Source organism: Myodes glareolus, chromosome 1, assembly GCF_982192425.1.
Source record: "Myodes glareolus chromosome 1, mMyoGla1.1, whole genome shotgun sequence".
NCBI lineage: Eukaryota > Metazoa > Chordata > Mammalia > Rodentia > Cricetidae > Myodes > Myodes glareolus.
The window spans coordinates 76310238-76337787 of record NC_142026.1 but is presented as its reverse complement, the minus strand read 5'-3'; the positions used below and the strand labels follow the sequence as shown (position 1 = coordinate 76337787).

Below are 27550 nucleotides of genomic sequence, written 5' to 3'. Positions count from 1 at the left end.
TTGTTAGAGTAACCCCAAGATATTTTATGCTATTTGTGGCTATCATGAAAGGTGATGTTTCTCTGATTTCCCTCTCTGCTTCTTTATCCTTTGTGTATAGGAGGGCCACTGATTTTTTGGAGTTGATCTTGTATCCTGCCACGTTACTAAAGGTGTTTATCAGCTGTAGGAGTTCTTTGGTAGAGTTTTTGGGGTCACTTATGTAAACTATCATATCGTCAGCAAATACTGAAAGTTTAACTTCATCCTTTCCAATTCGAATCCCCTTGATCTCCTTATGTTGTCTTATTGCTATTGCTAGAACTTCAAGCACTATATTGAAGAGGTATGGAGAGAGTGGACAGCCTTGTCTCATTCCTGATTTTAGTGGAAAGGCTTTGAGTTTCTCTCCATTCAGTTTGATGTTAGCTGTCGGCTTGCTGTATATTGCTTTTATTATATATAGGTATGATCCTTGTATCCCCAGTCTCTCCAACACCTTTATCATAAATGGGTGTTGAATTTTGTCAAATGCTTTTTCAGCATCTAGTGAGATGATCATATGGTTTTTTTCTTTCAGTTTATTTATATGATGGATTACATTGATAGATTTGCGTATGTTGAACCAGCACTGCATCTCTGAAATGAAGCCGACTTGATCATAATGGATAATTTTTCTAATGTGTTCTTGGATTCGGTTTGCCAGTATTTTATTGAGAATTTTCACATCGATGTTCATGAGTGAGATTGGCCTGTAATTCTCTTTCTTGGTTGTGTCTTTGTGTGGTTTTGGTATTAGGGTAACTGTAGCTTCATAAAAGGAGTTAGGCAATGACTCTTCTGTTTCTATATTGTGGAATACGTTAAGGAGTATAGGTATTAGCTCTTCCTGGAAGTTCTGGTAGAATTCTGCATTGAAACCATCTGGTCCTGGGCTTTTTTGGTAGGGAGATTTTTGATAACAGCTTCGAATTCTTCACGAATAACAGGTCTATTTAGATTGTTCACCTGTTCTTGGTTCAACTTTGGTATATGGTACTTATCTAAAAAAATGTCCATTTCTTTTACATTTTCCAACTTTGTGGCATATAAACTTTCATAGTAAGATCTAATGATTCTCTGAATTTCCTCTGTGTCTCTGGTTATATCTCCTTCTTCAATCCCTATTATTCTTAGATTTGGTTTTTTTATTGTGTCCCAGATTTCCTGAATGTTTTGTGAAGAAAATTTGTTGGATTTGCCGTTTTCTTTGACCAGAGCATTTATTTTCTCTATGGTATCTTCAGATTCTGAGATTCGTTCTTCTATCTCTTGTATTCTATTGGTTATGCTTGATTCTGTAGTCTCCGTTCATTTACCTAGGTTTTCCATATCCAGCCGGTTCTCGGTTTGTGTTTTCTTCATTGCCTCCATTTCAGTTTTCAATTCTTGAACTGTTTCCTTTACTTGTTTGATTGTTTTTTCTTGGTTTCTCAGGGTCTCATTCACGGATTTACTTATTTCTTCAAACTTTTTGTTGTGACGCGCTTCCTGACCAGCAGGAATGGACGACCACAAAATCTAGAATCCTTCTCAATCATAATTTATTAGAGCCACTTGATTGAAAGGGGGAATGGGGAAAGGGATGAAGAGAGAGAGTGAAAAACCCAAAGACAGCCGCTTTTCTAGGGTGAGAGGTTCGAATGCTGATTGGTTGATGCCATTCTGCTAGGGCCCAAGGCCACAGGACAGGTCAGGAAACCGAGTCTCTGAAATGCAAAACAAGGCTCCAAGCACACCGGCCTAAGGCGGCAGCATCAAAGGATTTGTATACCTCCAGGCTGCAGGACCGCTGGCACCATCTCGCCAAGGCGACATCCTGGCGGCTCCCAACATTTTGTTATATTTCTCATCTATTTCTATACTCATTTCTTCAAACTTTTTGTTATATTTCTCATCCAATTCTTTAAGGGAGTTATTCATAGCCTGTTTAAGTGACTCTGTTGCTTTCATAATGGCACTTTTTTCCACTTCTTCTGGGTTAAGGTGTTCAAGTCCTTCTGTTGTAGGGTCCTTGGGATCTGGTGTTTTCATGTTGTTTTTCAGATTGTTGGATGAGGTCTTGCCTTGGCATCTGCCCATCTCTTACTTCAAATGTTCTCTATTGGAACTTCTGTTACCGGGTCAGGTTCCCTTCTTGGACAGGGACTGCACTGACAGAATGCCCACCTTTCCTCAGGCAGGCTATTGAAGCACAGGCACTCCCTCTTTCCGGGATGAACTTACAATGCAGGCTCAGCTTGCAAGGCAGCTGAGCTGGGGAAATTTTATGGCCCCAGGGGGAAGGGAGAAATATAGGAATTCGTACCTGGATAGGAGCTGGGATGGCAGGCGGGAGGGGGTAGCCAGCACTGCAGGGCGACCTGGGCGTCTATGGGATCGGGGAACGCCCAAGCTCCTCCTCGCCGGGACCCTGCCAGGGCCCGAAGGAAACTCACCCCACTGATGGTCCTCTGCTAGAAGTCAGGGCCCCTGCTGGATGGGAGCTGGGATGGCAGGTGGGAGAGGGTAGCCAGCACTGCAAGGCGACCTGGGCGTCTATGGGGTCAGGGAAAGCCCAAGCTCCTCCTCGCCGGGACCCTGCCACAACCCGAAGCAAGCTCACCCCACCAATGGCCCTCTGCTAAAAGTCAGGGCCCCTGCTGGTCAGGAATGTGGCTGAGCTGGCACCTGGTCCACCTGTCCTCAGGGAGGCCTTTAAGACCCAGGAACTGCCTCGAGCTGGGCTGCGCCTACAGCCCAGGCCCAGCTCACAAGGCAGCTGAGCTGGGGAAATTTTATGGCCCCAGGGGGAAGGGAGAAATAAAGGAATTCGTACCTGGATGGGAGCTGGGATGGCAGGCGGGAGGGGGTAGCCAGGACTGCAGGGCGACCTGGGCGTCTATGGGGTCGGGGAACGCCCAAGCTCCTCCTCACCGGGACCCTGCCACGGCCCGAAGCAAACTCACCCCACTGATGGTCCTCTGCTAGAAGTCCAAGTGGGTGCTTTTATATTAGGGGCAGAGATATTCAGATTAAGATTTCATCCTGATGAATTGTTCTGTTATGAGTATAAAGTGTCCATCTCCATCTCTTCTGATTGATTTTAGTTTGAAGTAGATTTTATTAGATATTAGTATAGCCACACCCACTTGTTTCTTAGGATCGCTTGATTGAAAAACCTTTTCCCAACCCTTTACTCTGAGTAGATGTCTGTCCTTGTGGTTGAGGTGTGTTTCTTGTAAATAGCAGAATATTGGATCCTGTTTTTGCATCCAATCTCTTAGCCTGTGCCGTTTTATAGGTGAATTGAGTCCATTGATATTAAGTGATATTAATGACTAGTGGTTGTTTTCTCCGCTTATTACTATTATTATTTTTTGGTGGTATAATTTGTGTGTTTCCCTTCTTTGAGCTGTGCTGCTGAAGGATTGTTAGATGTCTGAGTTATTGTGGGCATTGTTGGGTTCCTTGGATTGTGATTTTCCTTCTATTACTTTCTGTAAGGCTGGATTTGTGGCTACGTATTGTTTAAATTTGTTTTTATCCTGGAATATTTTGCTGTCTTCATTAATGGTGAAAGAAAGCTTGGCTGGGTATAGTAGTCTCGGCTTGCATCCATGGATTCTTAGTTTCTGCAGGACATCTATCCAAGACCTTCTGGCTTTCATGGTTTCCATAGAGAAGTTAGGTGTAATTCTGATAGGTTTACCTTTATAAGTTACTTGACCTTTTCTTTTGCAGCTCTTAATATTCTTTCTTTAATCTCTATGTTTTGTGTTTTGATTATTATATGGTGAGGGGATTTTTTTTATTGATCCAATCTATTCGATGTTCTGTATGCTTCTTGAACCTTCATAGGAATATTCTTCTTTAGGTTGGGAAAGTTTTCTTCTATAATTTTATTGGATATATTTTCTGAGCCTTTAAGCTGTAATTCTCCTTCTTCTATCCCTATCATTCTTAGGTTTGGTTTTTTTATTTTGTCCCAGACTTCCTGGATGTTTTCTGATGAGGTTTGTTGGATTTGCTGTTTTCTTTGATCAGTTCGTTTATTTTCTCTATATTTTCTTCAGCATCTGAGATTGTTTCTTCTATCTCTTGTATTCTGTTGGTTATGCTTGTCTATGTAGTCTCTGTTCATTTATCCAAATTTTCCATATCCAGCCGGCCCTCGTTTTGTGTTTTCTTCATTGCCTCCATTTCAGTTTTCAAGCCTTGAACTGTTTCCATTATCTGTTTGATTGTTTTTTCTTGGTTTCCCAGTGTATCTTTTTTAAAATTTATTTTTATTTTATTTATTTATTTTTTATTTATTAAAAATTTCCACCTCCTCCCTGACTCCCTTTTCCTCTCCCTCCCCTTCTCCCCCTCTCCACCTCCTCCTCCCTCTCTAGTACTAAGGGCAGTCAGGGTTCCCTGCCTTCTGGGAAGTCCAAGGTTCTTCCACCTCCATCCAGGTCTATAAAGGTGAACATCCAAACAAACCAGGCTCCTACAAAGTCAGTCCATGCAGTAGAATAAAAATCCAGTGCCATTGTCCTTGGCTTCTCACTCAGACTTCATTTTCAGCCATGTTCAGAGTGTCCATTTTGATCACATGCTCTAACACTCCCAGTCCAGCTGTCCTTGGTGAGATCCCATTAGATCAGTCCCACTGTCTCAGTGGGTGGACGCACCCCTTGTGATCCTGACTTCCTTCATGTTCTCCCTCCTTCTGCTCCTCCTTTGGACCTTGGGAGCTAAGTCCAGTGCTCCAATGTGGGTCTCTGTTTCTATCTCTATCCATCGCCAGTGTATCTTTAGGGATTTATTCATTTCTTCAAACTTTTTGTTATTCTTCTCATCCATTTTTTAAGGGAGTTTTTCATCTCCTGTTTAAGGGACTCCATCACTTTCATAATGTCTATGTTTTCTACTTCTTCTGGATTAGGGTGTTCAAATATTCCTGCTGTATGTAGACTTTCGCTGGATTCTGGTGTTCTCGTGTTGTTTTCCAGATTTTTGGAGGAATTCTTGCACTGGTGCCTGCCCATCTCTTCCTTCAAATGCTCTCTGAAGGATCATCTGGTTACAGGATCAGGGCCAATTGTTGGCCAGGGACCTCGCAGACAAAAGGGCAGGCTTGCTATGTGCAGGCTCAGTGAAACAAAGGAACTCCTGCCCAGTTGCACTCACCAATTTGTTCCCAGTGCCTCAGCCCCAAAACAGGGTGAGTTGGGGCATCTTTTGACCCCACAGAAGGGAAGGGGTGCCTGGGAGCAAACTGGGATGGGATAGGAAGAGAAGGCAGTAGCCAGGGAGAGAAACCCCTGCTGGATGGCCAGAAAGTTTAGAGGGTTGAAGGGTGTCTGTGCTCCCTTTCCAGGCATCTGCCAGCCGGTCGGGAACACACTCACCTCACCGATGGATCTTCTGGTATAGGATCTGGACCACTTGCTGGCCAGGGACCTGTGTTTATCTTACACCTATCTATATCTCTGTTTCTCTCTCTCTCTCTCTCTCTCTCTCTCTCTCTCTCTCTCTCTCTGTGTGTGTGTGTGTGTGTGTGTGTGTGTGTGTGTATGTCTGTCAGTCTGTCTTTTGATGTGAGTATAATTCTGTCTCTGTGTGGGTATTTCTATCTGTGCATGTCTCCCTGTATTTGTTCATGAATGTATGCATGTATGTTTTGTTGGGCCTGTGTATGTGTTTTTCAATTGTCTCTTGATCTATTTGAATGCATAAGTCTGCCTGTGTGCGACTTTATTTTCACATGCGTGTGTCTTGACACATGAGCATATAAAATGTATATAGCTTTATTGTTTATGTTTATATGGATATGAGCCTCTGTCTCTCTCTGTCTCTCTTGTCTCTCTTGTCTCTCTGTCTCTCTCTCCCTCTGTATTTTTAATATCAGTGCTTCGTGACTGCAGATTTGCCTGTGTTTCTGTGTTTCTCTTCTGTAGTTTCCTCTGAACTTAAATTTAACTTAATTAAATTAAAATTAAATTAAACTTAAATTTAATTCTAGGAATATTATGGTAATTTTATTAGTCCATTTGAATTATTGATATTTCTTCTCTGGACACCTTCAATAATATTAACTTCAAGATAAAATCAGAGTGCATTTTCTGACTTCAAGAAAGGGCTCATACACTATAAAATTGTGTGTCTCTTTTAGCTGAATTCCTTTCTGAGGAAGACCCACTTCATTAATCCTGTTGGGGAGAGAGTGAATATGAATCAGAAAGAAAAATTGCAGGAAGAGTATGATATTTTCCAGATTTGGAATTTCCCATATGGTCTTGGACTTAAGGTGAAGATAGGAGAGTTTAGCACACATTTTCCACATAATCAACAGCTGCATTTATATGAAGACATGATAGAGCAGTCAACAGGAAGTAGACAGGTGGGTCTGACCTAACTATGCACATTCCATTACAAAGTATTAACACCATTAAAGGAGTCCATTTGTGCTGTCTTTGTAACCTAGTGTAAAGAAATATATTGTACCTTTAGGAACCATTCTCTAGCCTCCTACTTTATGTTTCTACTTTTCACTTTTTGATTGACATTTTATTAAATCTTTAAGGATTTTAGAAATGCATACAGTGAATTTTTAATCATTCCAGAACATGTTTCTGGGATTTAGTATGAAAAAGAAACTGATTGTTACCACTATTCTGTATTATCTCCAGTAAAGTGAACCATATTCTCATGGTACCTTTCTGATTATTACAAAGTAATTTTCCTCTTTTTTTTTTGTTTTTGCTGAACGTTTGATAAAAGTACAGAAAGACTGAGGCTAATTGTAAGGTGGGAGCAAAGAAAACACACCTAAATAATTAATTTTTATTATATAATTTGCTTTAAGACTTTTTTACCAGTGGGTTCTAAATTGTCAATATCTCTAACAATATGTTACGATGATATTTGCATGATTAATTAAGATATTCTATGAATTATAGCTTTATTCTTGCTTTTTCTTCTTTCTTTTTTTCTTTTAAGTGGATATGGTGGCTTTGTTTATATATATATCTGTACAACACTGGTTTGTGTGTCTCATAGCAAGGTCAAAACAGTGATTTAGATCCATGGGAATTGGAGACAGGTTAGTGGCACACAGTGGGTGCTAAAAACTAAACTTGGGCCTTGTACATGGACAATTGTTATTGAGCCATTTCTCCAATGCTGAAACATATCCTGTTAAAGAAACTGCTCACTAGAGGAACATTGCTTGGTTCCATAATTTTTTTATGTTTCACTCAAATTAGCAAGTGTGTGTCTAGTTTCCTGTGTAGAGAGGTGGTTTGGTAGAAAAAGAGATGAATTATGAACATTTATAGATGACTAATTCCATTATAGGTCTAAGGATTGTTATAAGTGTGAATTTTCATGTGGTTGATTTTCAGGTATCAAATTCACACTTCACTGTTATAAAGTAACTTGAAATTTCAAGGAGTTAACTTCAGGAAAGCCATCAAGCTTAATCTGAAGGTAGCTGAGATAGTATAAAACCTACAGAAATATTCTTTCTCAGACTGAGAAGTAGAGTTATTAGTGAAAAGGACATGTGATTTTAATGTATAGCTACTGAATTATATATTCATTCAGGGAGCAGCAATAATTTTTCAAGTGTGCCCTTACTAAGTGTCTTCTCACTTGAATACTACAAAAACATCCATTGGGACAAAACAAAAGATTAAGAGCACTGAAACCAATGTTCTACTCCCAGATATACAAATTTGAATTTAAAAAACAGATGGATAAAAATATAAAGACATCAAAACAACACAACTCCATATGTTATAGTTATCGGCTAAAATGAGACTATGTTCAATGACATAATAACAAAGAAATTCAAAAAATTATTATAACAATATTCCAGAATATTAAGAGCACACAAATCACCTCTAAGAGAAGACAGTGAAATCACAAAAATTTGCATACAATAAGGAAATGAGTGAGCATGTGACAGACGCTTTCTAAAAGTTACAAAATAATGAAAAATATTCAAACTAAATTTTTGAAAAAAGACAAAATGAATACGATTAAATTATAGTGAGAATTCTCACTAAGGGAATAATTCAAGTTGAATACAGGATGGCGAGGCTTAAAGAAAATGTGGAAGAACTAGAAAATTTAAACTACAACAAAGATAAAAGTAAGGACAATTGAAAGATTTATCAGACCAAGGAGACATAATTAAAGAATTAAATTTACAGAAATGGACAGAAGAGAAGGACTCACTGAGGCAACAAAAGTATATTCAATAAAATGAAATAGTAAGTTTCCCAAATACAGTGAGACATGTAGTCATCTAGAGATAGATCTTTCAAGTACTGAACACATGATATTAGAAAAGAGCTTCCCAATGACATATTTTACTTAAAATTTGAATTATACAGGTAATGACATGAAATTGAAGGCTGCAGGAGTGAAACCCAATTGATAGAGAGGCACTTTATAGATAACAGCAGATTCCTTTATGAACTCTCCTAAAATGGGAGAGTATTGGTGATGCAATTCAAGCAGTCAGAGACAATATTAACAAGCACAATTACTATACCTAACAAAGTCATCCTTTATAATGAAAAGAAGTCGTAAGATCTTTTCATACTTAAAAATTTGACTACATCTGGAATTTATTAAAACCCAAAATTTATGTTCTCTGGGATTGTAAATTGTAGGCTGGTTTTTCTTTGCTTTGTGTCTAATAGCCACTTATGAGTGAATGCATATTATATTTGTCTTCCTGGGTCTGGGTTACTTCACTAAATAGAGAACCTAGATAGCATAAAGGATCCTAAGAGAGACATACATGGGTCTAATCTACATGGAAGATAGAAAAAGATAATAACTCCTGAGTAAACTGAGAGTGAGGGGATCATGGGAGAGAGTAGAAGGGGAAGAGAGGAAGGAAATAGAGAGGAGAAAAATCTTAGCTCAATAAAAACAAACAAACAACCCCCTAAAACAAACAAAAAACCCAAAAGTGGAGAACATAGTTGTAAAACATTTTTTTATTTTACTTAAAGTAGGAAGATAAACTTGTGATCGAGATCTTTGAGATAATAATAATAATAATAATAATAATAATAATAATAATAAACAATAGACTAGAGAGGGAGGGGGAGGTGAGGAGGGGGAAGTGGGGAGGGGGAGGGAAAAGGGAGGTGGGGAGGAAGTGGAAATTTTTAATAAATAAATAAATAAATTTAAAAAAAGAAGACATGCCTTATATCATGTGGTGGCGGTGTATGTCTTTAACCTCAGCACTAAACGGTCAGAGAAAGATGGCTCTCTGAGTTTGAAGCCATACTTTTTCTACAGAGCAAGTTCGAGGACAACCAGGGCTAGAAAGAGAAACCATGTCTCTAAAACAAAACCAGAAACTTAGGGAAAGATGGAAAAAGAAGTCTTGCCTTTAAATGACATCTTTTTATTTGAGAAAAGACGCATATCTTATCTACGTCGTCAGGTGGGAAGACACAACGTTAATCTCCATCTTGTGATCTTTATAACCATCCTCTAAAATGGGCTATACCTTCTGCTGGAAGCATATATAAGAAAATAATAAAAGGAAACTTGTGTTTTGGTTTGCTTACTCTCACCTTGCTAGGAAATTCATTCCTTCACTGTCATTAGAACCTACATCTTTGGAACTCATGTGTTTATTGAAGATCAACTGAGACGTCCGTATTCTTAAATTTACCATTCTTACCTAGTAGTTGTTGAATTAATTAGACCACGTCTTAAAGACATCCTAACAAGTTGTATTTGTGTGTGTGTGTGTGTGTGTGTGTGTGTGTGTGTAGAGTGAGAGACAGGAGAGAATTAGAGAGACAGAGAAACATAGAGACAAAGAAAGAAACAGAGAGAGATAGATTCATTCTGTAAGTTCTGTTACTCTAGAGAACCCTAACTAATTCAGGGATAGACCAATGTTCAGTTATGTATATAAATCAGAGGAATTCATAACCATATGAAGAGTACTATGGAAGATGCTTGAAGAACCTGTAGACATTGAAAAGTAAGGTGAATATATGTGGTCATCGAAGACAAAGACAGCACTAGAACACCAGACAGAAAAATAACTGTTAGAAAAGTATCAAATATTACAATAACAAAAATGAACAATAATTAGCATACAATTCTCAAAAACAAATGTTTATCTTTACACTCTCTAATCATATGTCACAAACAAAATTAGTTTGCAAAACCAACATTTATTTTTGCTTCTAAAAATAAGCCTCACTTACAAACATGAAGAGATCTTGTCTATAAATATGGGGGGGAAGGGATTTTGAGGAACTGGAACATAATAAAAAAAACAAGAAACTAAACACTTGATGCACATGGATAATAAATTCTTATCTAAAAACTGAAAAATGTAACTGAACTTGACAACAGAAAGATCTCACTCTGTGATAAATATAACATCATTGCAGGATTATAAAGATGGTTCACCTTATGCAAATCAGTTAAATAAAGCAAAGGACTAAATGATTGTATAAATATATGCAGAAAAGGTTCTTCGGAAAATTCAGCATGGATTTAGAGTTAAAATTTAAAAACAATGAAATTCTAACACAGTATAAGAAACACATCTTGATTTAATAATATTTTTATTAATCACTATTTTTTTCTAAGCTGATCATATTAAAAAGTTTTTCTATGGCAATCATATTGACAACATTGTACTAAAGGAAGAGAAAGTGAAAGAACTTTCAATAAAATCCTAACAGAGGCTAGGTGTATGAGGTCATGATTATCTTTTAGCAAAATTCTTGGGAACCAGAGATAGAAAACTGTCTGTTTGTGACCAGTCTGGCCTGCAGATTGAGTCTGAGTGAGCTAGGGTTTCATATAAAATCCCTGTATCAAGAGAAATGAGCAGAAATTGGGCAAGGATATTTTCTTTATTCTGCTTGAAATTAATTCTTAATATCTCAGCAAGTAGGTAAAAGAAACAGCAAGCATTAATTTTTACAGAGGGAAGAAGTGTGCCCTTTGGTAGCATGCATCTTTAATTCCAGCATTCAGGAGGCAGGAGAAATAGATCTTTGTGTGATCTATGTTAATGTAGTCAATACATAGAGTTGATGTCAACCAACACAACTTTTTGAGACCTTGTTTCAAGAAAACCATAACAAAAAGGAAGATTTGTAGTTAATCATATTGTGGAGAACATGAAAGAGTCATGCCAAAGAGACACTCTTTTGACATAGAACTCAATATTGAATAAAGATAGCAAAGTGACTACCCAACCATCAGAAGGTATCTAAAATTGTATATAGAGCTCTATCACCAGGTTATTTGATTATGCAATGACTTTTATCATTAAACTTTAAGAAATCTCTCAATTATCTTTAAAATAATTTAACCTTTATTCAGATTTCCTAAGTGTTTGCGTCTTTGTAAATCAGTTCACATCAGGAAATACTCCACCTTCCACCTTAATATACGTCAGTTTAGCACTTCCTCATCACAAATACACTCTGCTCTTCCCATTTAGCTCTTTTTTTTACACGTTTGACATGCTTTGCAGTGATGTTTTTGCAGTTCATGTGTGCTAACTGAGATTTGAGGAAATATTTCCCCTCTTTCAGATGTCCATTTTTCTGAATTTTCAGTGCTTTTGCTGTGATTATACACAAACCATAGTCAAACTGAGGAGCAGGTTTGATTTGGCTCATGGGTTACAGTAAAGGGATGACAAGGCAGGAATCTGGAGACTACAGCTAAAGGATAGAGTGTGAAAGAACACTGCTTACTGGCTCTCTGTGGTTGAGTTCTTACACAGAGCTGCCTAGGGAAAGCACTGCCCACAGTAGGCTATGCAGTCCTACATAAATTATTCATTAATGAAATGCTTAAAAAAATTTGACAGCAGGTTTAATCATTGGAAAGAATTATTTTAGTTAAGGTTCCCTCTAACTTTGCAACTTACTTTGTGTCAAGGTGATTAAAATTAAGTAGAAAAATCATTTTGCAAGCTCTGTAGTGTTTGCCCATAGTAAATAACTCCTTTTTCTTCCTAAATTTCTAGTACTGGAAAGCTACTCAACTTTATATCAGTTTGTTTACATACAATTTCATTCTTGGCATTATAAAACAAATTATGTTGAATGTGGTTACTCATTTGCTGTGTACAAAATAAACTTATTGATATTCCCACAGAGGAACATAATATAATATACTTATAGAAGAAGTAAGTAAAACTCCTGATACGAACATGTGTCTAATTTTCTTCAGATGCCACTCTCTGTGTGCAGTGCTGATTGTGGTCCTGGATTCAGAAAATTCTGGCAGGAGGTAATGACAGCCTGTTGTTTTGATTGCCACCGTTGCCCACAAAATGAAGTTTCTAATGAAACAAGTGAGTATTTGCTTCTGAGGCAAATCTTTTATATAGATCACTCTTTCCCAAACACACTGGGATGATCACAGGGTCTAAAAGGCCACTGCAGAAGTAAAATATTTCACTTTTCCAACTTTTATTTGACTGGAATCATTAGCAATGTCATTTTAAGTAATCACCTTATGCCATGACATACATATTTGACATATTGAAAATTCATGGTAGGCGATTTTTCTCAGAGAGACACTTTTGATAAACTATAGTGGGAGTGAATTCTAGATAAGGTCTGTAATAGTGATTAATCTCCTCTGAAACTACATTTAGATTTGATTCCTGTTGTGAATTTTTAATGATATTTATTTCTTTCTATTTGTATATCTGTATGTGTCACTATATAAATTTACAGAGACCATATACAAGCAGGAGTCAGTTTAGAACAGAAAAGGACATCAGCTTCATTGAACTCAGTTATATATGTGATAGGAACCAAACCTTATTCCTCTGTAGGATAAATGAGGAAGGGAAATCATTACTTGAAAATTATCAGACACTGTTACCTATTAGACAGAAGACTTCAAGCAATATCCAGAGATACCATTTTCAAAGGATCAATGTCTAGAAAAGTGTGAATGAATATTGGCACATGATGTAGGAAATATGGAGTCACACAATCAATATTTTTATATACAGCACTGTTAATAATGTCTTAAAGTAGAAGATTAAAATGTTTCACATAAAAGCAACTAGCTACAGTTGTCCAAATGGTATTGTCTTCTACAAAGCCAATATTAGTCAAATGATAATTTGTTTAAAGTCAGTTACATAAAAATTGCATATAGATAGTTTTTCTCTCCCATATAATGGAAATACTTAGAGAACATTTATAGGTGGTAAGATGGCACAAAGGTTATATCCCTTGCTATAACCTTACTAAAACTGATGATGAGCTCATCCTCATGAACCATGTAGTAGGAAGTGGTTACCAACTTATAGATGTTGTGTTCTGATCTCTATGCACTCACACATACTACATATTCCAAATTAATTTAAAAAGTGTAATAAAATTGTCTTAAATGTAAAAACATATAAGGGTAAAGGGTACTTACAACAAAAATTAAACAAAAATATTTTATTATTTCTTTAAATGTATGGATACTTGTGAGATGGCTGGTTATGTGTGTACTATTGCAGGTGCATGTGGGGGACATCCTGTAGCATAAAGAATAAAAACACAGAGATAGATATTGGGGTTGAACCTAAAAATTGGAAAAGCAAAGTAGCTAAGCCATAAGAGAAGTCTTACCTCTATCAAGTGTGGGTGACTGCAGACTAAGCAGTTGAGCTTCTCTCTTCTCCAATTTTATATTCCTTCTACTGCTGGAATTAAAGGCATGTGATTCCTTGGAACTTGGATTGAATTTGTTTATGATTTGATCTTTGTAGGCCAAGTGTGGCCTTGAACTGGCAGAGATCCATATGCCCATGTTTTTCAAATCCCAAAATTGAAGTTGTTTGCCACATCTCCATGACCTCTACTGGTTTATCTTTTCCCTTCTGACCTTCAGGGAAGCTTTATTTATTAAAAAAAACAAAGTAACATTGCATTTTCTTTTTTATCTAAAACAAAAAGGCTATAACTAATATAAGAAAAACCTTATACAATAAGTACAATGACTATATACAATATATACAGATAACAAATACGCCAACAATGTCTAGTCAATTTGCATTTGACAAATTTATAAAACATTCTCCATATCTATCCTATCTTGACAAGTCCAAAGTATTGTACCTAATTTACTTTCTATCATAACTTGCTTTCTGCATCAGGTAAACAAGGAAAACTGTATCTGTCTAGTCTTCAACTCCCTCAGAGACCCAAGAAGAAAATAGTATTAACTGAGTGATATAAGCAGAGGCCGCTTTTTTCATTCCCAGCTGCCCAGACCCCCAAAATAATTCCTTAGAAACTATATTATTTGCAATACTGTTTTGCCAATAGCTTAAACATATTTTTAGCTAGCTCATATCTTAAATAATTCATTTCCATTAATCTGTGTATCACCACGTGATTGTGGCTTACTGGGCAAAGTTCTGCCCCCCCAGGGTCTATCTCCAATGGGGCTACATGGCGTCTCTCTGACTCTGCCATCTTTCTCCCAGCATTCTCTTAAGTCTCCACCTAGCTCTACTTTGCCCTATCACAAGGCAATACAGATTCTTTATTCATTAATCAATAAATGTAACACATGTACAGAAGGACTTTCCACATCATTTACCCTTTTCTGTTTAAATAAAAAGGAAGGTTTTAACTTTAACATAGAAAAACTACATATAACAAAATAGTTATAAAGCAAAAATTATAGTTATAATATTTATATCTACTCTATCTTTTATCATAGCTAAGGATAACTATAATTATAACTATCTGTTCGTCAACTTGTTCAAAGACTGCAGAAGGATTTAATATTACCTAAGTCAACAAGAAGTGCATTTTAAGCAACTTTCAAAACTCTAGAAATGACAGAAACGTCCATCTCCATCTCTTCTGATTGATTTTAGTTTGAAGTCAATTTTGTTAGATATTAAAATCTTCAATCTCCACAACTTAATAATGTCCAATACAGAAACCTAAAAGCCTCAATATCTGAAGAAGAATAGGGAAACTGAATGTGTGCTTTCGTGTGGGAAAACGTTTACCAAATCTGACAACAAAGTAGATGAAAAATACTCTTCTGATATTCTTAATGTGTATCATATTTATTCCAAATAAAATACAGAAAACTTATGTTACAATGAATTCAGTTGAAAAAGTGTAGGCAGAGAAATAGAACAAGTAAAAACGAGACACTTTAGAATGGGGAAAGGCAAAGAATAAACAATAAATGTCATTGGGGAGAAAAGCGAGTGGGGTGAAAATGAAGTAAACACGGTGTGAATACACAAGACAAACAATTTGAGCAACACAGAAATAAAAATGACAAAAACCAAGAAATTCATGGCTTCCAGTTAAACTAGAGCACAATGTTCAAACTGTGCATCATTGTGATAGAGGAGAGAACTTTAGAGGAAAATCAATTGTACTTTGACTTCCATGGTTCATACTGAGAAGTTTGATATAATGTGCACCTGATCTTTTGTTTGCAATGTATGGTAATGTGCTTTTTGTTATTTTCTTTTGGATTGTCTTCAGAAATTCCTCTTTAATTTTTATGTTGTGATGCTGTAATTCTCTTCGGGATAATCTGAACTTGCTATATCTGTAAGGTGTGTGTGTGTGTGTGTGTGTGTGTGTGTGTGTGTGTGTGTGTGTGCATGTCTTGAGTGAGTAGAGCGAGTATGAGTATGTGTGTCTTTGTATATGTTTGTGTTGAAAGAGTGTTGGTATGGGGATATGTTTGTGTGTGCTGTGTATATTCCATGGAAAATTTAAAACAATAATCTATTTATTTTTCTTTTCATTTACTCTCCACTTATTTAGAAAACCTAAAACTTCTAAACAAGGTGTGCCTTTAACTTTATATTAAACTCCTAGATTGTGAAAAAAAAAGAAATGACAGAAACACCTCATTACCTTGACAGTCACACAAAGTTTTTTGCAATATTCTTCTAGGCATCTGTCTGAAGTCTACAAGCCCATAATATCTAGAAGACTTTTCCATGACACAGGAAATTTCAAAGACAGTTCCACCTATATTGGCAGTTTGCCAGTCACTTTCTTCTGTGTCCTAAAGAGTGTCTGACAGACTCTTTCATGATGCAGGAACCCTGAAGAATTATCTCACATTTAGGCCGTTCAGCAGTCATTTTTTGTGAGTTCTATTAGTCAAACATTTCAGGCAAGAGCAGTTTATTGCCCAAATTACTAGCAAACTACATAAGGAGCCTCTTCAATGCTCATCTTTCCCTTGAATTAATTGGTGCTGTCAGGAACAGATGTGTCTCATTGTTATGAAAAGTCATACGCTTTTAAAACATTTTAAATGCCATATTCTGAAGATCTCTGAAAGTTCTGAAAAATACCTATCTAATATATATATATATATTTATTCTATATATCTAGAATACGTAACTAACATGACTACAAGATTGACTATTATAGATGATTATATATTAACCAATATTTCTTAATTATACATTATATTTTAAAATGAGCTGCACAAACAATACTTAAATCAAGAGCAGAAATATAAATATAACAAAATTGGTCTTAAATTTACATCAATAGACAAAGATTCATATCAATGAAAATATCTATAGCATATCCCCCTTGAAATGTAAACAATTATTTATAACAAGCATTTCAGGAATTTGGGTGTAGTTCTTTCCAAAATGCTTTCTTATTTTTTTGAGTGAAGTAATTTTTAGGGGTGTTCACTGTGACTTTTCCGGGGCTCTTGGTCCATCAAACCACATTAGTCTGGAATAAATTCATAGGCTTTCATCTTCTGTGGAAACAAAAGAAGACGCTCTTTTCCAAAACAACAAGTCCTCAGTCCCAATTTTGGAAGTCAAGATACCTTTATATCTTGTCATTTTAACTTAGCAGCCCATACAATGAAATAGCTCTCTGTACTTAGCTCCTTCACAGTCAAAAAAATTAAGAAACCACAATATACATAATCCAGATTGTATTTTCCATCTTTAGGTGGCTTATTTTTCTTAGTCTATTACTTTTTCTACAAGTTTAATATTTACTTTATTATCTTTACTCCTTTGATTTATGACTTCTTTACTCTTTTATATTTTATTTACCATCTCTTTACTCTTTTTCTTGTCTCTCCCAAGCCTACATACACTTTTAAAATACAATGCATCTCGTTTAGTGGTCTTTTTATGTCTGAATATGGAGAGATGGCTCAGCCATTAAAGGATAGTCTCACAACCAAAATATAAGAAGCCATGCTTAACACTGTTCTTTTGTGTCTAGAATTACTTTTTAAGCTTTCTTAGGTTTTATATGGATATGAGAAGTGCAAGCAAGTGACTTCCAAAAAATGTGAGAAATGACAGAAACAGCTGGCTGCCTGGACAGTCTCCCAAATTTACTCTTCAATGTTGGAGCATCTAATTTCAGCCTACAGGCCATGCATATGTGACAGATGTTTCTGTGAAGCAGGGCATTCTGAAGGATGGTCCATCCTTGTCTTAACAATGTTTGGCAATCACATTCTTTTGGGACCTACTTGTTCAATTAGGATATCATACTGTCGGCAGTTGAGGCAAGGGCATTTTTTAGCCCAATAGCTTACTTACTCACAAAGAAAGTAAACTCCTTGTGTTGTTTCTTTGATGCCGATTATCTTCCTGAAGTAGAATCATGCTACTAGGAGTAGAAATGCATCATTGTCATTAAAAGACTCTATGTTATTAAAACACCTTAAATGCCATATTACGTAGATCTCTGAAGTGTTCAAATGACCTGTCTATCTAAAATATATCTTTGCTTAACCATGAAAACATATCTACTGTGACTACAAGTTCAACTATAATAGGTGACTAATTACTTACTCTGTGTCTCCATATTATCCTAAACAGTTGATAATAATAACTTTCAAAGACTAGAAATTTACATTATAATGTTAAATATGATGTATAGGTACAATGCTTTGAACAAGATTAAAAATGCATGTACCATATATTTTAACAAAATCTCAAATTTGCATCAATATAAAAAACTTGTATTCAATATAAAATATTCAATCAAATGTATAACTGATAAAACAAGTAGTCACTTTCTAAAGGTAGATTTAGCAATCTACCTTTTTATATTATCTATAGTCTCCCATTATTTTCAGAGTAGACTCAATGATCTACTATTTTATCCTATCCTATCTATATCCCACTCTGTTTTTCAAAACAACAATCTTTAATCTAATTTTCATTTTTTTAGCTTTTTTCCTGACCATTATCAATAATAATTTCTGAACATTTAAAGAATGACAAATATTCATATCCCATTTAATGATCTAAAATCATTAAATCCCACCTTTTGGTAAAGTGGGTGTTGTATTCTTAAATTACTTCCTGCTCTTTGGGGGCAAATGTAATTTAGGAGATTTCTGAAAAGAATTTGGGTAAATTGTCAAGTCCTGTGAAAGGTAGATATATTATTTTTTGTTCAGTCTATGCATAAAGGGAAAGTTGAGGACTTATCCAAAATCCTGTTAACACAGTTACTCTGGATTATCTCAGCTATCCACCTCGAAATTTTTCTGAGCAATGCATAGTTCAAACCCTATCTTTATATGGTGTTATCAGCTGAATGACATCATATGAACCAGGTGAAATCATTGTTGTGAGGCCCCATTCTTCTTCAGAAAGAAAACTTCAGAGATTAGGAAACAATATTGTTCACTGTGGAAAACTTAAGTGTTATTCATATTGAAATGCAAAGTTTGAATTTCAATAGAAATATATTCAAAAAAGGTACCATAGAGACAATAATAGGTATGTGGAGAAACAAAAATTTTGAAAACAGAGTTTTGGTGACCTTAGTCACTAACTTTTTATTTTCCTTCTATCCCTCAAAAAGTGGCTCTCCTGATATGAGACAGAAAGTCTGAGTTTTTCTTTTAACAATGTTGTCGGATTTGGAGAAGGAGAGAGTCACAGTCTAACTCCAAATCCAGGTTTAATTTTTTCTTGAGTCGGGACTACCATTATATTGAGAAGTAAGGAGAAATGCATGTTTAGGTAGTGAGTATTTTACCCTGCTGATAATATTGGTATAAGAAGTCAGATTTTTCTTTGCTTTTCTGTGAATAGCTTGTCTTTTCTTCTTTAGCCATCTAGATATCCAAGGTTTTTTTCAGTTCTCAAAGACAGGTAATTTATATTTTTCAGCAAAGCAAAGAAAAAAAAATTGCCCCAATTTCTGTGAGGATTTCATACATCTTGTAGGATTGTCATCTTTGTGGATGAGCTGTCATTTCTCTTTATCAAGAGGATTCTCTTTTTTAAATTGAATGTTGTTTAATTTTGATGGTATCCATAACTTCTCTTCTCCCATAGAAACAAGAGTGAAACTCTCTTCCCCAATGTAGTATATCTCTGGGTTTCCATTCTGAGGCCAACACACCTTTGAAATATACTAGCTGGCTTAATTCAGAAGATTTTACTATTGTTGAAAGTCTTTCTGTAGCTCTTGTTCCTGTCTCATTAGCATTAAGAAAATTCAAGGTTAATAAAGCATTATGCAATTTATTTCTGGGTATATTTATTATCCCTTTCTGTTTATTTAGCATAAACTTTATAGTTTGACTTGCTCTTTCTAGAACTGCCTAACCAATAGGATTGTTTGCTACACTGGTAATATGCTTCATATTATAATAAGCAAAAAATCATTTTCGTAGAGTCATATGCTAATGCCTTTTATTTCCTGCCTTTTATTTGTTTGGGTATACCCATGATGGTCATAACTTCTAGTAAATGTGTTATCACTGAATGAGCCTTTTCCTAACTCAAAGCAGTTGCCAATTGAAAATCTGAGGAGATATCAATGGTGTTGAGGAAAACTTTAATTTTCCTAATTCTACAAGTGAAGTATATCCATTTGCCAGACTGTATTCTGTTGAGTACCCTTTGGATTAATTTCTAATGGTTTTTGGTTATATAATAAACAAGTAGGACATCTCCTTCTAATTTCCTTGGCTTGTTTTTATGTGATGGAGAAGTTCTTTTTAAAACCTTTCCTCTATACATAAAGTGTTTTTTGAAATTATGAGGTCTTCAGTACATTTACAGTAAATATTTAATCGATTTCTCTATTACCTTGCACTAGAAGATCTAGTAGACCCATATGGGATCAGATGTGTGTTATGTGTACGGGATTATATCTATTCCTGATTATGTTTTATACCTGAATACATAATGAAGTCAATTTTCTATCATCTACAAAATATTTAGAAGTTTCAGTATACAAAACAATTTTTCTGCATATTGCAAATCAATAACTTTAAAATTCCTTAGTACCATGAGAGTGGCATGTATTTTCAGATTTGGACAGAATAATAAGGGGGTTCTTTCATTTTACTTAAATTTTCTGATTTGTAACTTGTTGTTGCTGATTTATTTGTATCAGTATAGAATGTAGGGGTTCCAGTTATTGGTGTATCCCATACAATGTGAAAAAGGATCCAATTAGTTATATTTATATCTCAAATTCTCTTGCTTTTGGGATAGTCATTGTTAATCTCCCCTTCTCCCAAATTCTAAAAGCTCTTTTCTGGGGTTTGCATTCTTTCCATAAATTGTCAATTTCATCATTATTGAGTGGTACTACAATTTCTCCTGGGTCTATTTCTGCTAATTGATGAAGTCTCAGTTTTCACTTTAAAATGAACTCAGAAACCTTTTTCACATAAATTTTTAATTTTTTCCCTCAGTTTATGTGGTAAAATGTTTCATTCTAAGATAATAGCTTTCCTATGCATTAAAATTCCTGTACAGGAGCATTTTGAGGGTGATACAACCACCAAGCAGATAAAATTTCACTCCAAACGGTCCACAGATGCCTCATGTCATTTCACTTCAATCAAAGCCAATTCTCTTTCATATTCAGCTGATAATTCACTGGGACTATTTAAGTTCTTGTCATTATCAAAGAATTTCCTTAAATTAATCAGTTCATCAGGTTTGATCCCAATAATGGGCCTTAGGGTGGACATTGTCTCCTGGCAAATTTTGGATGTAATTAAGTGTCTGCAATCATGGTTGGGGGTGGTGGTACATGGCTCTAATCCCACATTCAAGAAATAGAGGTAGGCAGGTTTCTGTGAGTTTGAGGCCAGTCTGTTCTACAAGAGCTATTTCCAGAATAGGTAGGGCAATTACACAGGGAAACCCTGCCTCAAAAAAAAATTAAAAAGAGTCTGCAGTTGATCTCTACTAATTTGTACCTTTTGGGGTCTAATTTTACAGACTAAATAATTAATAAAATTGGCTCTGTATTTTTTCAGGACCAATTCGTAATCCTCAAAAGGCAAAATTTTACTTACTTCTTTAAACATTGTTTCCAGAGTATCTATATGTTAATCAGATATTAAAATGTCAACCATGTAATGGTAAACTACAGTTTCATGAAATTGCTTACTCATCATTTCCATTGGCTGACTTGCAAAATATTCTCACAGGGTGAGACAATTAAAATTTTCCAGTGGGCGAATCTTTTATTGATATCTTTTAACAGGTTTAGAATAATTATAAGTAGTCACTGTGAATGCAAAAGTCTCTCTGTCTTTTTCTTGTAAAAATATACTGAAGAAACAATCTTTTAAATCAGCAACTATAAGAGACCAGGGAAGGCAAAGAAATTTCAGATTGTAGAGAACTTATTTGCTGAATCATCTTATTAATGGCTCTTAGATCTGTTGCCATCTTCTAGACTTATTTTTATTATTTATTCATATTTTTAAAAGAAAACAAACTCTTTTTTTCATTTTAAACACCAATCCCAGTTCCCACTCACTTCCATCTTCCCTTTCCCTCCACCTATCCTCCATCCCTCTCCCATCCACTCTTTAGAGAGGGTAGGACACATTGCTTTAGAGAAGATTCAAGGCCCTCCTCACTATATCTAGCCTGAGAAAAGTATCCATTCAAAGAGAATAGTTTCCAAAGAGCCAGTACAAACAGTAGGGATGAATCCTGGTGCCATTGCCAGTGACCCTGCAGTCAGTCACAGCCATATAACTGTCACCCACTTTCCGAGAGACTAGTTTGGACCTTTGCTGTTTCCTTCACTGTCCAGTTGGAGTTGATGAGCTCTCATTAGCTCAGATAAACTGTTTCTGTACGTGTAACCATCATGGTTCAGACCTCTTTGCTCATATTCTTACTCCCTCCATTCTTCAGTTGTACTTTGGGAGATCAGTCCAGTGCTCTGATGTGGTTTCTATCTGTTTGCATGAGTTGCTGGATGAAGGTTGCATGGTGACATTTAAGATATTCATTAGTCTGACTATAGAGCAAGTAGAGTTCAGGCACTTTCTCCCTTATTACTTAGGTTCTTAACTGGAGTCATCTCTGTGGATTCTTGGAAATTTCTCTCGTGTCGGGTTTGTTGCTAGCCCCATAATAACTCCCTCAATCAAAATATCTGTTTCCTTGCTCTTGTCTCTGTCCTTCCTCCATCTTGAGTATCCTGTTCCCTCCTTTTCTCCTTTCCCCTCCCCTTCTCCTCTAATCTTTCCTTTCCATGCTCTATACTCCCCACACCGTTATGCTCCCAATTTTGTCAGGCAATCTTGTCTTGTCTATTTCCCCTTTCCAGGTGGATCTATGCATATTTTTCTTAGGGTTCACCTTGTCACTTAGCTTCTCTAGGATCATGAACTGTAGGCTCAATAACTTTTGCTTTACAGCTTCATTACCCCCATATTGACCATCATGGTTGTTCTGTGTTTTTGTAGTGCCTGAATGGTAAGTGTCTGTTTTTTTTTATAATACCTTATTATATTGTTTCCCAAAACATGAGTTGGTTTGTGGTCCATTTGTGGAACTATAGGAATGTTAATCTGGGTATTCCATTGTTGTAACAGATCATGACCATATAGATTCACTGCTATATTTGTAACATATAACCTCAATAGTCCTCTCTGTCCATCTGACACTATGCATTTAACCTGTCTCTTGCTTTGTTTTCTACCTGAGATAGGGTTACAATTTCTAGATATTGACAATCTGCCTCTTGATGTGGCTACTTCCTATGCCAGTATTCTGGTGTCCTAATGTTCACATCCATATCTATTTCTAATAATCCTTCAATTATAATGTTATTTATTCATACCCTCAGCTTTGGTCTTTAATCATTTATAGATGTCTGCCAAAATATACATGTTGTGTTTTTCATTGGGATTTTTTGATGTATTTTGCATGGTTATTCTATCATTCAGAACAGTATGGTTTTTGACCATAGACCTTGGATTTTCAAGTTTCTGGGGAGGCATGTCCTCCTCAGTGACTAGAAATGACTGAATCATTTCTGACCCAGGGGTCTACAAGAGGCACCCCAAAGAGTTTACTAATGTTAATTGTTTGCCTTGTTTGTCTCTTTTTTAATCTACATTTATTAGTTCAATGTATGCCTTTGATGCATCGTATGCATAATCTAGAAGTTTAGGGCTTTCTATTAGAGTTAGTCTCAGAAGAAACATTATTTCTAGGAATGCCATGTCTATAATGCCTTTCAGATGATCTATTGTACCACAATTAAAACATTTGATATTTTTATGTTTTCTTAAATTTGCCATAGTAGACATCCCAATTTGTGTGGAATATTGTTTCTCAAAATAAACCTTCCTATGCTCATGATGTTATATCAGTACCTTCTCCACACCTGAGTACACTCACAAAGTCTGGGTCTCACAGAGATGGAAATTAGGGAGCGAGGAAGGTATTTGCCTTTTTTAAAGGTGATATAACCAAGAGTCAGGGCCTTTTAATGCTAAGTACTTTCAGAGGTTTCTACATTCAGGGTAAGGTTATTGCTTCTTAATAATAGGATTCAGGCATAAAACATTTGTACTGCCGATGAGGACCCAACTGAAGATGTATTTTTCTGTTTTATTTGGTTATATTTTGCATTTTAAAACCTAAAAAATATATTTGTATAACTTTCTTCTCTCATTCTCACCCTCCTACATCCCTCTTATGAACCCCATCACTCTTATATTTGACATTCATTGCTACATTTACATATTCACTCTGTTGCTACATTTACATATTCACAGCACACATACAACTTACTGATTATTAAGTGACTCAAGCCTACTGGAACATGGCAATCATGGCTCTCACAAACCCTGCCCTCCTCTCCCATTCCCTTTGCCTTGCTAAGATTCATTAGGTTACAGTAATGGTTTGAAAAGGAATGGTAATTGGCTCTATGAGGAGGTGTGGCCTTGTTGGAGTAGGTGTGGTCTTATTAGAGGTGTGCCATGGTGGAGACAGACTTTGAGGTCTCACTTATGAAAAGACCTTATTCACTGAGAGTTTATTTTCCATGACCTGTGGATCAAAGGTATGGAACATTTAGTTTCTTCTCCAGCACCATAAATGCTTGTATACCAGCATGTCCCAGCATGATTATAATAGACTGAACCTCCAAACTATAAGATACACAATTAAATGTTTTCCTTTATAAGAGCTAACATGGTCATGATTTCTCTTCATAGTAACAGAAACCCAAACAAGGTGACTATTCTCTGAAAGATAGCCACCAAGCCATATTCCCTTATTTGGCCACTTTCCTCCTCCTGAGACTGGCTATCAAAGTATTGAAGTCCAGCTAACAAAATCTCCTATGTAGCTATTAAGCTGTACAAACAAATTAAATGATTCGTTCTTACATGGGGTTCCCCCTTTATCTTTTTAATTTACTATTTTCCCCAAAACACATGTGTCTCCCTCTATCCAGAGGCAGTTCTATGTCTTATTTGACCAAAAAGCTCCTTTCCTTCTCTCTTGTTGCTTTACCTTCTCATTCATTCTCTGTCTCCTGTCTTTGCCTCTCATTCCCTACCCACTGTTATTTGTGGCAAATTATTCTTCTACTTGTTGAGAACATGGTCTTTGCATGTCATGTGATGACTCCAAGGGGAGCTACAGATTCTGTTTATTTTTTTATATGTCAGTGTATTTGAGCTGGTGAAATCAAACTAGAAAATTAATTAACTGGGTTGTCCCAATAGAAGACACAGTCTCCATCCATTTCTGGGATCTGATACTTTAAAAATATACTTTTACAATACGATGGTTAATTATTGTAATATCTCTCAATTCACCAGTTTAAATCATTTCACCATAGCATTCAGAATTTATAGAAAACATGTTCATGTTCTAATACATAACAAATGGCATCATCAACACACAGTTAAATAGAAAATATAATGATTGCTTCATTTATTTTACCAAAATAATAATGAATGTGTATTATGAAATGGAAGCATTGAAGTATCCATCAGTAACCCTCAACTACAACCTCAGTCACAAATGCAAATATTGCAACATTTCTTCAACGTATTTAATTGAAATATCCTGCCAACAAATGGTTGAAGTTTCACTAATCATGCTTTCCTTTCTCCATCAGATGTGGAAAAATGTGTGAGGTGTCGAGAAGACCAGTATGCCAACAGAGAGCAGAACCAGTGCATTCCAAAAGCTGTGATCTTTCTGAACTACAAAGAACCCTTGGGGATTGTTCTTGCCTTAACGGCCTTGTTCTTCTCTGCATTCACAACTGTGGTTCTTGGGGTCTTTCTGAAACACCATGACACTCCCATTGTGAAGGCCAACAACCAGAATCTCAGCTACATCTTGCTCATTTCACTCATATTTAGTTTCCTGTGTCCCTTACTCTTCATTGGGCATCCCAACTTAGCTACCTATGTCATGCAGCAAGTCACATTTGGAGTTGTATTCACTGTGGCTGTTTCTACTGTGCTGGCCAAAACAGTGACTGTGCTGCTGGCTTTCAAAGTCACAGTCCCTGGAAGAAGGATGAGGTACTTCCTGGTTTCAGGGGCACCCAACTATATCATTGCCATCTTTACCCTCATCCAAATTATTTTCTGTGCAATCTGGTTGCGATTTTCTCCTCCCTTTATTGAAAATGATGCACAGTCTGAGCATGGCCAAATCATCATTGTGTGCAACAAAGGCTCAGTGAATGCATTTTACTCTGTCTTGGGATACCATGGCTCCCTTGCCTTAGCAAGCTTCTTTGTGGCTTTCTTGGCTAGAAATCTCCCTGATACATTCAATGAAGCCAAGTTGCTGACCTTCAGTATGCTCTTGTTTTGCAGTGTCTGGGTCACTTTTATCCCAGTCTACCACAGCACCAAGGGCAAGGTCATGGTGGTTGTGGAGGTCTTATCCATCTTGGCTTCCAGTGCAGGCCTATTGGGATGCATCTTTGTCCCCAAGTGCTACATAATTTTGTTAAGACCAGAGAGAAATTCTGTTCAAAAGTTAAGGGAGAGGACACAATTTTCAGCACACATTTCATGAATTTTAACCAACAACTGCAATGTTGGTTCAGAATCACCTATTACTACACAGTGCAAGATGTATCCATTAGCTAATGACTCTCATTGTTTCATGTAATGATGATTACCAGAAGTGTCACCTATACTATTTTTCTGCACACTGTGACCTAATATCTTCCACCCAGCCTATAAGACTTAATTCTTCAACATTAGTGCATAGGAGATGTGTTCCTTACTTTCTTTAATGCACAATAGAAATTGAAATAAACTCATAATGATTCTTTAGATATCTGTGTGAATGTGTGACTTTGAATATAAGATAACACAGAGAAAGTTTGTAGTAGAGTGAATGAATATTTACAGATGATAAAATTAATTTTCCCCTTGAGGGGAAAGAAAAGAGAATCCTGGTTCATACTGAAAGTTAGAGGAGTAGAACTTAGCAGAGAGAGGAATGTTTTGATAAATAGAAAGAAATAAATATTCAGAAAGATGGAGAGGCTTCCCAGTATTTAAAACCGTGTTTAACTTTGTCAGAGAATTTGCGTTCCAATCTCCATATCTTAAAATTCCTACTCACCTATAACAATAGCTCCAATAAGTCAGATGCTCTCTTCTTGCTTCCAAGAAACCCTACACTCAGATGTTCTCTTCATAACATACTCAAAAGCCCAAATACCATAATTGAAATTAAATTAATTTTTACATTGAATTTTGCAAAGCACTATAGTGGAACACTGGCTTTCTTTTTTTCATTGAAAATAAATTTTTCATATATTTCTCAGTATGATCCTTTCTGGTTTATGGAAGAACAATTAACTTTGTGTACAGATTTTGCAATCTGCTACTTTTCTTATCATATTCATCAGATTGAATAGTTTTCACAGGGAACATTTAAAGTTTCATGTATAAGTTTAAAATCATATAGAGATAATTTGACATGCATTCTTTTCAACCGACTTACAACTCTAGAATAATTCAAGGAGTCCTAATCTTGTTACATGGGAATAAGCACCTTCCATTCTTTGGTGTTCCAGAGGAAAGGCTCTTAGTTTTTCTCCTTTGATTTAGTTCTGGACATATATTTTTCATATGTTCTTTTATTTATTGGTTGCATTATGTTTTTTCTATATTAAGTGTTTAAGAAGTACTGAAGATTTCCAGAAGACATTTCTTCATATTTTGAGATGATTATTTAATGTCTGCCCCTATCTGTTAG

The 27550-nt window shown here is 36.0% G+C and overlaps 1 protein-coding gene across 1 annotated transcript in view; it reads left to right on the top strand.

The window, feature by feature from the left end:
* The window catches only part of LOC125411772 (vomeronasal type-2 receptor 116-like), a 42715-nt gene extending 16250 nt beyond the window's left edge, over positions 1-26465 (top strand). Inside the window, exons 4-6 of the mRNA XM_048452092.3 lie at positions 6161-6388; positions 12238-12361; positions 25434-26465. Of these exons, the coding sequence (XP_048308049.3) occupies positions 6161-6388; positions 12238-12361; positions 25434-26353 (1272 nt within the window). The 3' untranslated portion in view covers positions 26354-26465. The remainder of the gene's footprint in view (positions 1-6160; positions 6389-12237; positions 12362-25433) is intronic.
* Positions 26466-27550: the final 1085 nt, after the last annotated feature.